We start from the raw sequence: 17,083 nt of genomic DNA on the forward strand, positions 1-17,083 counted from the left end.
CTTTTATCTTCTTTCTCTATGTTGCCTTTGATTCTGTATGTGTGTGTGTTTGTCCTTCATTGCCGAAAAAGACCATGCCATCAGAGAAATCATGACATAACTTGCACTTGACTTTGTTTTGAGTGAGGGAGGGCTGTGTAGGTCACCAGCCTCACTTCTCCTCCAGAGCCATCTGAATCCAGTGACCAGATATTCATCAGGATGACTGGAGATGACCCAGGATGAGGCACCTGGGGTTAAGTGACTTGCCCAAGGTCACAAGGTCATTCTGTAATTTAGACCTTCAATAGCACTGATTCACCATTAGGCAGGATGGTGTAAGGCTTAATCCATGATGTTTCCATTTTGTTTCTCTGCCATCATTTCTATTTGACTTCTACTTCCCCCTTTATCTCTTTTTATATGTTTAGAAACAAACCTCTTAAAGATCTCTCAGTTATTATTTTATTGTTGTCTTTTGGTTATTGTATTCATTAACCCTTCTTGTATTTTTGTTGACTGGTGTGTTTGAGAAGTAAATCATTTCGTCAGGTAAAGTTTCCTTTTAGGAATGCTTCAAATGTCTCATTTTTTTAAAAACAGTTGTATTTTTCATTTATAATCAGGCTCAGATTTGCAGGGTAAGTCACCTTGGGTTGCACCTTGAGCTCCTTTGTTCTTTGGAACATGTTATTCCATTCCTTTCACCAGAAGGTGGGTAAAGAATAGTCTTGTATTATTTCCTTTCCTTTATATTTCAAGGTTTGTCAATGTAACTGTTAAATATTGCCACTGTGTGCTTGGAATTTGCAGCGTAGGGTTTTGTTGTGGTTTCCTCAAGTAGTTCTGTGGATTATTTTGTTTGATACTTTGTTTCCAGTGTTTAAAAGTTCTGGACAATTTCCTTGTATTATAGAATTCAACACTTGTATGTTCTTTTGAATCTCTATAATTCTTAAATTGTTTCTACATACCTGTCTCTGAGATCAGCATGTTTTCCTTGTGTGGAGATCATGATTTTTTCCCAATATTATTTCTTTTTTACATCTTTTCTTCCAGATTGTCCTTCACTTCTGTGTATTTGCATTTCTAATCAGTTAATCTTCTCTTTCATTTCTTTGGTGTTATCTGACACTGGGGATCCAAGTTTTTCTATTCAGCTATTTATTTTTTCGTCATATAGGACATAAATTCTACTTTCCAAGTTCTTAATTATCTCTTAAGCCATTCAAGAACAACATGGCTATGGTTCTGTGCTCTCTTCAAAATCTGTAGGACCCTCTGCTTCATCAGGTGTTGTTCATTTTCCTTGCCATTCAATAACTATATTTCCTTTTCTTATTGATCTCTTCCTCATTAATTTATGTCCCTGTGCTCAATGTTTTTAATTGAGCTTTATTCCTCCTGAGATATTTGGTAATTTCAATATATGTTTGCTTATTTTCCTCTATTACTCATTTTCTGATCTTTTTGATGGTAGTTTCTCTGGGGACTAGAACTCAAAGCTGTCTGTATTCTTCCATGCTAGACAATTCACAATTAAACAAATTCAGTCTCTGTCCCAAGTGATTTCTAGACAAGGGATGAGGGAAGATAAATCTGGCTCCATCTGGATACTAGACTCTTTCCCTCAGATTTAGTAGATCTAGTGTCACACAGCTATAAACATATGTCTGTTCCTGTCTTCTCTGTTGCCCATCCCAGCTGCTTGCTTCTTTATTCCCTAATCCCAACCCAAGCACTCAATCCTTTCCCCCATCACCTAACTACTCCACTTCAAAATCTGTTTCGCTTGTCCCTCCTATTGTGTTGCTGGGATGTTTATTCCTCAACTACAAAACTTCCTTTCATCTTAAACTTTTTCTTTTTCACTTCTCACATTTTTGAGTACTCAATGAGATTTGACTCCTTCCTGATGATATTGCATTCCTGGCCACTATTTTCAGTAATCATTACATGTTCACTCATATTTTCTAACTTACTCTTCCTGGCAGGAGAGTAAAGATATTTCTTGCTTTGGTGTCCCTGCCCTCAAAGAGTGTATGTATGTGTACATATACATATATTTGTGCACTAATAAACAAGTACACCAGAGATATAAAAAAAGAATGTAATCTTAGAGAAGAAGGCTTAAAAGGCCAGAGGGAATGGCAGACTTATACTACATGACATGCCCAAATCCTTTTCTAGCCATATATGCCCTGGATTATATCTTCTATGCCATTGTTTCTGCAAAATTTATCATTGCCACTATAGCCTGCTTATAGACATGATGCATCTTCCCATTGCTCTTTGAGATACCTATTCTTCTTAGTTTGTGTTTAATCATTTGAAGCTATATAGTATCATCAGGAGAATATTAGTGAATAAATGTGGTTTCAGAAAGGGAGCAGTTTGGGATAATACAAGTACTCTACAAAAGTTCCATTCAGATACATCATCATGACTTGCAACATCATCATGACTTCTGGATCTCAGTGGGCTATGCTAGTAGAGCATAAAATTTGGTAGAGTGTTCTAAGCTAGATCAGCTCCAAATACAGTTTAGCAATGAATGAAAAAGGTATATAGCCCTGATGGTGATTGTGTGTTCTACCCAGTTAGTCCATCAGTATAGGTACATAGTATAGTTGACCAGTGGTCTGGGTTCAGAATTAATGAGGAGGATAAGAACAGGTTGGATTGTATTTTACAGGTCTTGAAAGTTTTCTGTTTATAAATGTAGAATTTATATTTCAACATTAGTATGTAATTTTCCTTCAAAAAGAAATCAGTTACTGAAATAAATTTCCTTCAAAAATAAATTGCCTACATCATATGTCACTTTAGTTTTACAAAATGCTTTATTCATGGCAAAATTTTATACCTGCCAGAACAAAAATCTCCATTTTTTCTTGCCTGTTACCAATGATCATCAAAAAGAACAAGGAATCTGTTGGGATTGGAAGCTCAATTCCGTGTGGACAGTCTCGGGCGGGTAAAGGTGGGAGCTTCTAAATCTTAGAGCTCTCACGAGACCCCCCCAGGAAACGGCAGGGGATCGAGGTGAACCGAGCTATCTCGAGTAATTCCGCCTCTTCCCGTGAGAAACGTGATGGGAGAGAGATCTCCCCGCCCTCGAGATTGTCCCGGATCTGGGCACACCTAGTTACCTAACAGCACGGTATTCAGATGCAAACTATGCGGCTGAAGGTTAAGTAGGATTGAGGAAGCCTGAAAGCTCTTAGCACATGAGGAGCCAAGAGGACAGTAGGCTCCACTTTTCTTCTTTCCTCTCTCCCCTCCCCCTCTCTCCCCGCTTGTACTTCTACTTCCAATCCCTTAAGATCCTAGCCTCCTTAGGAAATCTCCCCCTCTTCCTCCTAAGGAAGACCCTCCTGCACTTGTAACCGAGACCCTGAAATAAAGCTCAACCCTTGTTCTACTCTGGAACGTCCTTTCTCTCATATGAGCATCCGGTTTTGGCCAACCGAAGACCTCGGAGGTGAGGTAAGAAGACTCGGGTAGCCCACACAGGCCTCTAGGCCTGGCAGGAATCGTCCTGGTTATTTGACTTCTGTGACTCATACAATGATGAATTTTCAAAAGTAATGTGTTTTTCAATTGTGCTCTGTAAAACTCATAGTTATTAAACATCCATACTTTGAGACTAAACAAACTATTTCTATAGCTGGGAATATACATAATTAAAATGCACAAGTAACTCACATATTTCTTTTTATCCTGTTAACTCTACTTTATGATCATGATTTAGAGAGAGAAGTGAACTGAGAGGTCATCTAGTCCTCCACATATTACATATGAGGAAACTGTAATATAGAGAATTAACTAAAAATGTTTCCTAAGCATAGTATCTGGCACATAGTAAGCACTTAAAATGTTTTTTTCCTTCCTCCCTTCCTCTTTCCCAGCCTCTCTCCTTCCTTCTTTTCTTCCCATTGCTTTTTGCCAAATTTGTCATTGGCTGCAGACTACTTATAGACTTGATGTATCTTCCCATTACTCTTTGGGATACCTACAGTTTTTATTCTTCTATTCAATCATTTGAAGCTATATGTTACTATCAAGAGAATACTGGTGCAAAATAGATGTGTTTTGATGTTGATTCATTATCTATGGTGCTGTTAAGTATAGTGAGTCAATGTTACTACTTAATATTGATTTCTGCACTGAATAATATTAAAGAAAAAGTTAAGTGAATTACATGGAGAAATGTACAGTAAAACTATAATAATGGGTTCTTCAATGGACTTCTTTCAGACATACAATTTTAACAAAAAATAAACAAGAAGTTAAGGAACTGAATACAACATTGGAAAAAGTTGTTATAGAACTCAGGCAAATATTGAATGGGAACAGAAAGGAGTAAATATATTTTACAGTTGTGCATGATACCTTTACAAAAATGTATTAGGAAATTAAAACCTTATAAATTCATAAAGAGGAAAAAAATACCATTTACTGGAGAAAATCATGAAACTTTGCTGACTGGATCCACTACAAATTTATATTATATAATCTCAACTGAGCCTTTACTCTAACAAGGCAATCATTTTGCATTTCCTTAATTGACTCACTATCCCACTTACCGCAGCAGCTTTTCAAAACCTTTTCATTCTTTCTCAAACCTCCCATGACTCTTCCTCTTTTTACTTCATCAGCTAAGAACCTTGTCTCATATTTCACTGAAAGCTCACACTTCTCCCCTTCACTTTATCTCACATTACTTAGATGCCTTCCCCCAACCCAATGTCTTCCTTTTACCCCGTCTTACATGAAGTAGATCTTCTTCCCAAAGCAAACACATGTAACATGTACCACTGATCTCATTCCATTCCATTTTTTCCATCATATTCATCCATCTGTCATCACTAATCCCCTACTAATCTTTGATCTTTCTGTGCCTATTGCTTTTTCCCTGCTGCCTTCAAACACATCCATGTCTCAAAAAACCCTCACTTAATCAATCCATTCACACTAGACTATAGTCTTTCATCCCTTAGATAAGCCATAAGATTCAACCTGTGCATCTACTTCCTTTCCTCTTATTCTCTTCTTAACTCTCTGCATTCTAGCTTGATTCAACTGAAACTCACATCATTCAACTGAAACTTCTCTTTCCAAAGTTAAATGATTTAAGTACCAAATTTGATGGCTTTTTCTCAAACCTCATTCCATTTTACCTTTCTTCAGTCTTTGCTATTGTTATTCTTCTCCTTGATACTCTTTTCCCTAGGTTTTCAAGATACTGCTGTCTCCTGATTCCTGTCCTGTCTGATGTATATTTATCCAGGCCATGGCTGCAAACTTGTATGTCCGCCAAGGTTCTGTACTGGGACTGCTTTTCTCCTTCCATACTATCTTTCTTGGTATCTCATGAGATCCCATGGAATCAGTTATTATCTCTATGCATTTGATTCTCAGATCTATTTATTCAGCTCTCACCTCTCTCTTTTCCCTAATCTCTCATCACCAACTAGTTATTGGGTATCAAGAATTGAATGTTCTGTAGACATCTTAAACTCAACACATTCAAAATTAATCTCATTATCTTTTTCACCAAAACCCTCCCCTTTTCCTAACTTCCATATTACTGTTGAAGGTATTACTATCTTCTCAGTCACACAGGTCCACAACTTGGATGTTATCCTCAACTCCTTACTCTCCTTTACCCCCCTCCTCAGATAGACAATATGATGCCAATTTCTACTGATTTTACCTTCACAACTACTCTCATATATACTATCACCCTAGCGTAGGTCTTTATCATTTCATGCCTGGATTATTTAAATAACCTTCTAGTTGGTCTCTTTGCCTCAAGTCTCCCTGCTCCATTCCACCCTCCACTGAGCTATCAAAGTGATCTTTTTAAATCATAGATCTGACCTTGTCACTCCCAATTCAGTAAATTCTGGTGGCTCTCCATTACCGCCAAGATGAACTATAAAATCCTCTCTTTTCAAGCCCTTCATAACCTGGCTCCTTCCTACTTTTTCAGTCTTCTTACACTTTACTTCCCTCCCCACAGTCTAGACATTCCATCTCCTGACTGTGCATTTTCACTAGATCAATTCCAAATTATATTAACTGTTTGCAAAAATAAGAAAAGAAAGAATCCTATCAAATTCCTTCTGTAATAAAAAAATATGGGCTTGATAATTAAATCAGGGAGAAATACAGTGGAGAAACAAGACCATAATTCAATGACCCTGATGGCTGAGGTTAAAATAGTAAATATAATATTAACAAAGAGTCAACAATAATAAATTTAAAAGATGGCACCCTAGAACTTGCTTGAGTTTGTTTTGGGAAAGGCGTGTTGTTTAAGTACAGGGGAAATGTAAATATAAGAGACCATAATAACAAAAATAATAAAAACCATAAGGCTATATTGACCAAGTTTGAAAAAGCCTTTGACAAAATTAAGTAACCTTTGTTTCTATTAAAAATATCTTCTCCAGAATAATACCTGCACTTGCTACCTGATAGGAAAATTTTAGGAATTTTGAAATAATAATAATAACAACAATTGTGATAATGCTTAGAATTCTCAGTAAAATAAATCATAAAGAAGGAACCTTCATTTGACATTGAGAATATTCTGTACCTGTGGCCTATACAGAACTATTTTATACTTAGTTTAATAATACATAAACCATACAAATACCCTAGGGAAAGAAGATATGACTAATGATGGGTAAATCTTTTTAATAATAAAATATTCTTTTTTTACATGTGATTTTGGAAGGATGGGATGCTGTCATGGATTGGAAAGATGTCCTGTCAGGAGGAGAGAAGCAGAGAATGGGCATGGCTCGAATGTTCTATCATAAGTAAGTACCATATATTATTTTACTCAATCAAGCATTATTGCAAAAAAACAAGAACAAAAGGTTTGGGGAAGGAAGATTAGTAGAGTATATATCCCTTAATCAATCAACAACAATTATTTAAGCACTTACTCTTATGAAGCATTGTGCTAGTCATTGAGGCTATACATATACAAAAGTCATCCCTGTCTTCAAGGAAATTTTATTTTCCTGTGGGTTTAAGGAAATATGTGTCTACTAACAAATTCAAAATATATACAGAATAAGTACAAAGTGACTTACTTAGGTTTAAAATTAGGAACAGAATGTTGGAGAAGATGTGGGAGAGTTGGAACTTTCACTGTTGGTGGAGTTGTGAGCTAATTCAACCATACTGGGAAGCAATGTGAAACTATACCCAAATGGCCATAAAAATGTGCATACCCTTTGACACAGAAATACCACTTCTAGGATCGTATCCCAAACAGATCATAAAAATGGGAAAAGGTCCCATGTGAACAAAAATATTTATAGCAGCTCTTTTTGTGATGGCCAGGAACTGGAAATGTAGGGAATGCCCATCAATTGGGAAATGGCTGACCAAATTGTGGTATATGAATGTAATGGAACACTATTGTGGTGTAAGAAATGATGAACGGGAAGACTTCTAAAATACTTGGATAAACATATGAACTGATGCTGAGTGAAGTGAGCAGAGCCAGGAGAACATTATACACAATAACAGTCACAATCTGTGAGGACTGTTTTGATAGACTTAGTCCTCCACAGCAAAGCAAGGACCTACAACATTTCCAAAGGACTTATGACGTAAAATCCCATCCACATCCAGAGAAGGAAGTATGGAGTCAGAATGCAAAATGAAGTAGGCGAATTTCTCTTTTGTTATGTTTGGTTTTAGTTTTACTCATTAGTTTAGTTTAGTTTTACTCATGCTTTCTCCATTCATTTTAATTCTTCTATGCAACATGACTAATGTGACAATGTGTTTAATAAGAATGTACGTGTAAAGCACATATAAGATTACATGCCATCATTGGAAGAGAGGGGGAGAAAATTTAAAAATTTTAGAAGTGATTATTGAAAATTGAAAGGAAATAAATTAATTAAGTAAAAAAATTTTTAAAATTGGGAAAAGAGATCAGGAAAATATAATGAGGTGACTCTTAAGCTGAGCCTTGAAAATGGAATTGAATAAAATTGGCAAAAGATTAGATGTGGAGAATGAATGAAGACAGAAAAATTAAGGATAACTTCAAGGTTTGAATTTGAGTGACTGGAAGACTGCAATTCTTCCAACAATAAGAAGAAACAAAACAATAGAAGCAGACATAGGAAATTAGCAACAAGAGTAAGTTTGAGGGGAAGACAATGAGTTCTGACTTGGACATGTTGAAATTAAGATACCTATGGGACACATTCAGAATGTTGGAAATGTCCAACAGAAACAGCTGGAGCTCAGGAGAAGGATGGTGGACAGATATATAGACTGAGGAGTCTTCTGTTAGAGTTAATTGATTCCATTGTAGCTTTATTTATAAACTTGACCTTAATAATCTTTGTCATTTGCTTACCTGTCTTCAAGGAGGAAGCATAAATCTTTCTTGCAGTAGAGAATACCCAAGTGCCCTCCTCCCAGTTTTTTTTTTAATCATAAAATAACTCCATTATTTTTCTTGACAAAGAACTATGAAGTAATTTAAATGGATGGAATTGTATGATTTATTATTATATATAGAGTGTTGTATTCTTGTCTAACAAAGTAGCTAATGTTGGGGTCACCTTCAGGAGAACTCTGAAATCGCAATGCAAAGCAATACTTAGTTGACTAAATTTACTTGACAACATTAATTCACAGAATTTTCCATTTTTAGGCTTCTGAATGTATTTTGTTTCTTATTGCCTTTTATGTCAGAAATCTCTAACCATTGTTTTGTTCTTGCTGTTGTTGTTATATTATTTCCATTTTTTGAATGGGGTTCAGACAGCAATGATCCTGGGACAAGTCACTATCCTGAAGTTACCTGATTGATATTTATATTCTAAGAATCACTGCATAGGCAGATAAAAATCTTATCTGTGGGGTGAAATAAAGCTCATCTGTAGTATCATTGCAAGTGTCCTCAGTTGATATGTACCTCATTCTATTCCTATAAGACTTTGTTCTCCTCTATATTTTGAAAGTTTTCATCCCATATAGTTTGGAGGCTATGACTATTTGATAAGGTAATTTCTAATTTCTTGAGTTTACCACTTTCATTTCAAGAATTAAAGTTGTTAGATCTAATGTGTGGCATTGTAGAGATAGGAAAGCAGAAGTGTGCTCTGTTTAGGTTGGCTGTATACAGTTCTAGAGCAACATTAATCCAGAGACCTAAAGAATAAGAAGAAATGTGATACGTTACAAGTATATATGTGAGGTGGCATCAACCCTGAAGGAAAAGGGACTAGCATCTAAAAGGAGCCATTTCTGTCCCTTCAGAAGTCACTTGAGTCAGGGACTAAGGGAATTCCTCAGCAGGGAAGGAAGATGAGACAGCTTTTAGGTCCATCCCTCCAGGAATTTACTATAAAATGCTAAGAAATCAGAGAGTAAACAATAGGAGAATATCAGGGAGGAAAAGACAAAAATTATGAAAGATACCAAGATGAAGAAAACTCAGTTAAAAATCATTAGCATAAACAGGTAAATCAACAGAGAACTTATTAGTAACAGGAGGAAAGACCTCTAAATGAATCTAAAAATGAATTAATACCTGATGAAACGGTATTCTTTGGATTCCCAAAAGAACATGAAACAATAGCACTATGTTTGTGAATGGTTTGAGAGAAATAAAGATCATGAAAGCAGAATTAATAGCCTGAAATAATTGGGAGAATAGGAAAACTTGAATTCATGGTGTCAAGTCTCTGTAAAGAAAAACAGAGAACAACTGATTGGGAATATGAATATACAGAAGTTAAAGATAATCTGGAAGAAGAGAAGCAAAAAGCAATAGTGTTAAAAGAACATGATCTCAATAAGAGTAAAACATTAATCTTGAAGATAGGATGCATAGAGACAACATGAGAATCATAGGAATCCCAAGGAAAAATGGCAAATCAAAAAAAGCTTGAACATCATATAAGTAATACAAGAATATTAGTAAAATTTCATATTATTGATACAATATGCAGAAATAATACATGATCAATACTAAATAATACAAGAAAACTGCAGAAATTTCTGAACACGAAAAACATCATGCAACTCAATAGAGCCCACAAATTACCTCCTGAAAAAAAATCCTATACTCCAAACTCCAAGATAGTATTAACAAGTATTTAAATCAAGTCACCAAGCATTTATTATGTCAGGTACTTTTTTAAAGTGCTAAAAACATGATAATTAAATGTAATAATTCTGATGACACATATCAAATTTTGCAAGAGTGGGAGAAAAAGACCTTAAAATATAAAGGAGTGGAAACTAAAGTAATTTGTATCATTCAGCTATTCTGCAGCTAACAGAAAATGTAAAAGGTAATGGAATAATGTGTTCTGAGAAGCAGGGAACTCAAGATGCAAACCATAGAGGTATATCTTATAAATCAGAGCCTAATCATCAATAAAAAAGATGATCAGTATAAGAGAGGAAATTGGGGAATGTCTCTACTCAAAGAAAAGAAAAAACAGATGTAGATAGATTGTTTATTTTGAAAACATGCCAGAAAATGGAAATACAAACAAGATAAATAAGTGCTTCAACTAAGCAAAGTATAAGTGATGAAATAAATTACCTCACAAAGAAGAGTGAAAAATAACCTAAAAATAGAATGACATTTATGGTGTTTAAGACACACAGAACTACAACAGAAGGATCATTCAGAGATTTCTTTCAAAAGTTCATAAAGAAAGTGAAAGCAGAACTTAAAAAGCAGTGATAATGGAGGAATAGGCCTGAAACTCTATAGATAAAATTTCATAACACCCTTCCTACAGATGAAAGAATTTTGGGGTTTTTTTTTAACTAAACTGTTGAATAGTAAGATTCAGAAAAGGATAAGGGAAGAATGGGTAAAAGGAATGTGTGCTATACCTTAATGTAGTCAATGTCAAGCACTAAAGGAAAAAACCTCAATAATCTCTCAGAAATGAAAGGGGCTATGGGAGAATTGGTCAGGTGGATAAAAGGAGAATTGAAATAGGTGAAAAGAAGGGGCAAAATTTCAATTCACTGGTGAAATCCTTAGACCACCAGAAATATATTCTTTAATGGAAAATGAGCAGTTCACAAGATATATAATCTGCATGGATTTGAGGATGGAGGTTGTTAGAGAGGTATCTCATTCTAAGAGAATATTGTACCTCAGCGAAAAGCATTCTCCCCAAGGAAAATCAGAGCTGCTGGGGGAAAACTAGCACCTGGAACAGTATGAAGTTATGGACACAGAAAGGAAATGTTTATGGCAAATAGGAAAAATGGTCATGGGGAAGGCAGGAGTACTAATGAGCCACACAGTCAAGGAAACAGGAAAATTTCCACCAAAAGGCAGTACTTCTTTCTAAATTATGCAGAAATTGATATTTCTAAGAGTGATAAATAAAAGAAAAATGTGTTAGAGGGCAAGATCTATAAGACTCAGAAACTTTAGAAGAGAAATTCAAACAGGTACTTTAAAAGCATTTATTTCTTGAGGAATACAGGTGCTAAAGAAGGATATTTAGCCAGTGTGATTTTTTAAAAAGGGAGCAGAAAATCAAGTCAACAAAACATCAAATGAACAAGGTGAAATCATAACAAAACCAGAAATAAAAAGAATAATCAGAGCCTATCATCTACTAATATTACCAATTATATACGAATAAAACTGAGAACTCAAAAGAAGAAGAGGAATACATTCAAAAATATAAAATACTCAAACTAAGAGAAGATCAATGTATCTCCAAGGCAATATTCATAGCACTGGTGGTGACTATGAATATGCCTGCGTAGTTATCAATTGCAAAATATAAAAGACTCTTCGTATAGAAGGCAGAAAGAAAACATTTATTTAGACACCAGAAAGCCAAATCTCAGAACTACAAAGCAAAATCTACCATAGCAACCAAGAAGTGAATAAATATGATCGCACAGGGAGGAGTCACTCCCAAGCCCCACCCTCTCTGCTCCAGCCTTCTTACAAACAAACACTCACGAACCTGAGCCTTGCCATACCTGCCTGCCTGCCTGCATCCTCTCTCCTCTACCCTGACTATCCTCACTCACTTTCTCTTTGTTCTGCTCCACACATACTGTTCCACCTGTTCAACAAGCTCCTCCCACCACATGTGATTTAGGCTTCCAGGTGATTTAAGCAGATCATATGGGTCCATTAATGAATGAGAATGATATTTCCATTTAAATCGTTATTACATTTGGCCCCAAGATCTTTCATATTCATTACATAGGTCAGGGGGGCAACTGATATTAACAGAACTTTAATAAGCGTAACAGAAAAACAAACATATAAAATAATATCTTAGGCAACTGGTGTCAACAGAACTTTACAACAGTATACCAGGGATCACACAAAATGAGCACAAAAAAAATATTTTAGGGTGGGACTTGAGCACAAGCACCTCATCATTCCCCCCTTGAAAAATGTGGCCCAAAATCTTGGGGTAAAGGGCAAAAGTTTCTTCTTCCATAACTACTTCCTGCTGAGATTGGACATAGAGCTGTCCCTGCCCCAAGAGGTCCCATTTGAGAGATCTGTTACTTAGCTGGCATCTGGAGTTTGGTTGACTTCAGGTCCAGATATGACATATCACTGTCATGGATAGGAGGTGACATCCAGCTTAAGCGATCAGGCATCTGCAGGTGGAGGGTACTAAGCCTATACGAAACAAATCTAGCAAACAAGTTTAACAGAGAAAAAGCCAAAAAGAAACAAGGAAACAATAATCAGAAGCAGGGTAGATAGGGTAGATATAGGGTCAACTGTGGTTCTAGAGTCCATGAACCCACTATCATAGCCTCATTCACAGTAGAATATATGAGTTAAGGATACAATTTGGTAATCATCCTCACCCAAATAAACAACATTTATGGTATTATCTTTCCCATGTGCTGTAATTTCTGCAGCCTTTGGAACATCATCTGGCTTCCATTTTACCCGTACTTCAGCTCCAATTTTATCCATCAGTAGAATCCAATTCTTCAGTTCCTCTGCTAGTTATTTCAGAAGAAGGGTCAGTTTTCACAAGTGGTCTTGTTTCACAAGGAATAATAATCATGTGAACTATTCTGTTATTTTACAAAACTGTATGATTCATTACCTAAATTTTGGAATGTCACAATAATTTCTTCTTGATAATTAGAATCTGTCACTCCAGCCAATACATGTATTCCTTGAGATGCTAATCTTGATTTAGGTAATATTTGTCCAAAATGATTCTCAGGGATTCTCATACATATTCCAGTAGAGATTGTTCTTATTTCTTTCCTATCCAACCAAAACACCTCTAAACAACGTCAATCATGTCCTGCCAAACCAGGTAGCCCTGGATATGGTGCTGGGACATCGGGGCTCACAGTCCAATATGCAGCATTTGGGATCTTATGTGTTTGTTGTTTTCTAATTTGCAGATTTGGGGTCATCAATCTGGCTAGAGGTGTACTTTATCCCAACATTCTATTATTCAAATTACATAAAGCAATGAACAAATTATCTTTCCAATGTTGGTAAGAATTATTAGAAGTTAATTTCCTTAGCTGTTTGCTCAATAATCCATCCATTCTTTCATTTAACCCAGACCCTTGTGGATAGTATGGAATATGATATATCCATTCTACATTGTTTAATACACAGTATCTCTTCATTTCATTACCTTTGAAATGTGACACATTGTTGCTTTGAATCTGCATTGGGATTCCATAATATAGACTTATGATATCTAAAATTTTACGGGTGTTTTTTTTCTGATTTGCATTCTGATAGGGACAAGCCACTAGTATACTTGAATAGGTGTCAACACAAGTACATATAAATTTGCATCCTTTATCTTGGGGTAGGGATCCAATATAATCTATTTGCCAAATTTGGACTGCTATTTTTCCCCTTTGCCATCTCTCTAGTTACTATCTGAGGAACAGTTCATTCCTTTTCCAGCTGATATATATATATATATACATATATATATATATATATATATATATATACATATATATATATGTATATATATATATATATATATATATACATATATATATATATATATATATATATATATGTAGCATTCTTTTGCTACCTGGCATGTGACTTGAACCCCTAAATGGCCAGCTGTTTGCTGGACCCATTTTGCTAGTACCTGATCATCAGCTGGTGTCGGAGTCAGGACAATATGTTGAGTAGCAATCTTTGGTAGTCCATCAGCATGTGTGTTGTACCCATGTTATGGCATGGTGAGGGCCACATGAGCATCTACATGAAAAACTGACAAATTAGTCACTAAAGACATGTTCCATATATCTCCCCATAATTCCTTGCCCCAGACTTGTTTGCCATGAATTTTCCAATTTTGATTTTTCCACATGGGCATCCATGTAGCTAACCGATTAGCTACTGCCCATGAATCAGTGAATACATGACACTGTCCTCCTTATTCTGTTTTGATAGCTTGGTGTAGTACCAAAATTTCAGCATATTGACTACTTCCATCTATCCTGGTACTTTCCAAAGTCCACCTAGTACATGGGTTATAGGCTATTGCTTTCCAATGTCTTTTGTGGTCCAAATATTTTGCTATCCCACTAGTAACCATGCATGTCTCTTTTGTTCTTCAGTTAATCCATCATATCCCTCATTCCATTTTACCAAGGACTGTAACAACTCTTTCTTTGGTTCAGAGAGTGTATCATGTCCTTCAGTATCTATATTTGCTATAGATTCACGTAAAGCAGAAACTCCACATTTGCCTGTTTCAGACATATTTTGAATATATCATTTCCATTTAATTATGCTCTCTTCTTGTGCATGTCCAATTCTATGAGAACCTGGGATACTCAATATCCAGATCATAATTGGGATTCCAGGACTTAGTATTACCTCATGGCCTAAAGTCAACTGTTCAGTCTCTACCAAAGCCCAATATGCAGCTAGCAACTGCTTTTCAAAAGGGGTATATTGAGCTCCAGATAAAGGGAGTTTCCTAGACCAAAATCCTAAGGGTACATTTTGGCTTTGTTGTTTTGCCATATACTCCTGTTTACATATTCATCCTGTACATTCACTTATAATTCCACCAGGCCATTTTGCATAGGCCATAAATCTAGGGTCAGTTGTATAACAGCCTTGACTTCTTCAAAAGGTTTACTCTGCTCAAGTCCCCAATCAGATTCATATTTTTTCCTAGTAATTTTATGTAAGGGTTTCAAAATTTGTCCTAGATGTGTCATGTGATATTGCCAATATCCTAATAATCCTATAAACTTTGGGGCCTTTTTCTTATTGGTGGGGATAAGAAAGTCCTGAATCTTTTGTCAGGTTTGTGGGAGAATCTTTCACAGCCCCTGATTCCATAGTATACCCCAAAACTTTGTGGTCTGACCTGGCCCTTGAATCTTTTCCGGGTTAATCTCCCATGTTTAAACTTATCAGGGTTTCCATATATAAGAAAGGCCTCTGCCCCAGTATCTATTAATGCCCTAGTTACAGTGCTTGATCCACTTTTCCAATATATGGTCAAATTGGTATGGGGTCTGTAATCCCATCTGTGTATTTCTTTAATCTGAGCTGGGGTTCAGCCAACTTCTTATTCTCCCTGAAGGTGTGACAAACTCGGATACAACGGTTCAGGAGGATCTGTAGGGGCAGTTCTTCTATGTTTTGTCTAGTAACAAGTCCCTTTTCTCAGTACATTCATATAGTTCATTAGTTGGAATACCATCTATGCTTTCACAATGTTCCCCTGATCTCAACAGAGCAGTAAACAATTCCCTCCTTGTCAATTTATTCTAATTTTGAATCTGCTGACTAATTACTCTGTTCTTTCTAGAAATTTTGTCTTTTCCCCAGTCCCCTAAGTCACTTAATTATGATATCACGTCCAGCACCTCCAAAAGAGGGTACCCTATTTCCTTAATTATTACAGTCAAAATTAGGTTCTTGTAAGTAGGAGGAGCTATCTTCACTTTTATATTCCTAGTTAACTGCAAAGGGAGATTCATAGTATACATCTGCATTTTTGATCATTATGACAGTCTTCATTACCTCCTCCTTTAGCTTTCTTATATGATCCCTAAGTGTATACCAAGGTCTGTCTCCACCAGGCCACATAAAGTTAGTAGGATACTATCTTACTGTAGCCTTCTGCAGCCAAAGCTAACAGATTAATTGTATTGCTACCTCCTTGAATATTGTAATCTCTAAAGGCTTGCTGCACAAAAGGATTCTGACCAATACCTATAAATTTCAAACAATCCATGCCATCTATAGATATTCCTCTGGAACCTTCATCATTGATTCTCACCATCCAACATAATAACAATTCTCCCACCCTTGGCGGAACTGACTTAAAATATCTGTGACCTCCTGCTGAGTAAAATCCTTCATTATTTCTCTAAACACTATGTTACCTCTTTGGTTCTCCTGTTTCCGCCTCACTATTGAGCATGCTTCTGCCTGAAAAACTTCACTTTCTTGCTCTGACTTCGTTATATTTTTCCTCCCACTTCCTCTCCTGGCAGTTGTCACTGTGACAACTAGGCTGGGTCTGTACAAAGGTCACATGTGCATTTCTTTCGTCAGCCTTCAGCTTCTTCTGAGCTAAATGAACAGCGTTTTTTTCTGCCTGAGACCCCATAGGCTGCTCTTGTAAAAGAAAACTTGAAGGCTGAGAATTTCCATGCAAACTAGCTGACTCTTTTTCCATCTGATTTTTTTCCTTCAGTAGCTCATCTCTGCATTTACACATAATACAATAACCTGCTAATAAAACCCAGCCTCTCCTACTTACTCCTACCAGCTCACTCCCAGGTTTATTGGTATTCCTTGCAAATACCTTTCCACATCTCCAGGTTCCCCCTCCTGTAATCTAGCTTCCCAGTTTTCTCAGGGTTCCATGTTTTTGGACCATTCTCTGGCTAGTGATGAAAAAGTTAAATCATCTCAACCTTGGATGCTAGTTTCTTCCTCTAAACCCTTTCTGCCTCCAAATGGAGATTTTGTACCCTGAGATCCTGTTCATGATGCCAAATGTATTGCCAAGGCAGCATTCACAGCACTGGTGGTGACTGAATATGCTGATGTAGTTCT

The 17,083-nt window shown here is 36.2% G+C and overlaps 1 protein-coding gene across 4 annotated transcripts in view; it reads left to right on the top strand.

The window, feature by feature from the left end:
* Positions 1–17,083, top strand: part of ABCD2 (ATP binding cassette subfamily D member 2) — a 211,689-nt gene that overhangs the window by 167,481 nt on the left and 27,125 nt on the right. For all 4 annotated transcript variants that reach the window (XM_072654294.1, XM_072654292.1, XM_072654293.1 and 1 more), the window contains one exon: positions 6,728–6,812. In XM_072654294.1, the coding sequence (XP_072510395.1) occupies positions 6,728–6,812 (85 nt within the window). The remainder of the gene's footprint in view (positions 1–6,727; positions 6,813–17,083) is intronic.

This window comes from Notamacropus eugenii, chromosome 3 (genome assembly GCF_028372415.1).
Source record: "Notamacropus eugenii isolate mMacEug1 chromosome 3, mMacEug1.pri_v2, whole genome shotgun sequence".
Taxonomy (NCBI): domain Eukaryota; kingdom Metazoa; phylum Chordata; class Mammalia; order Diprotodontia; family Macropodidae; genus Notamacropus; species Notamacropus eugenii.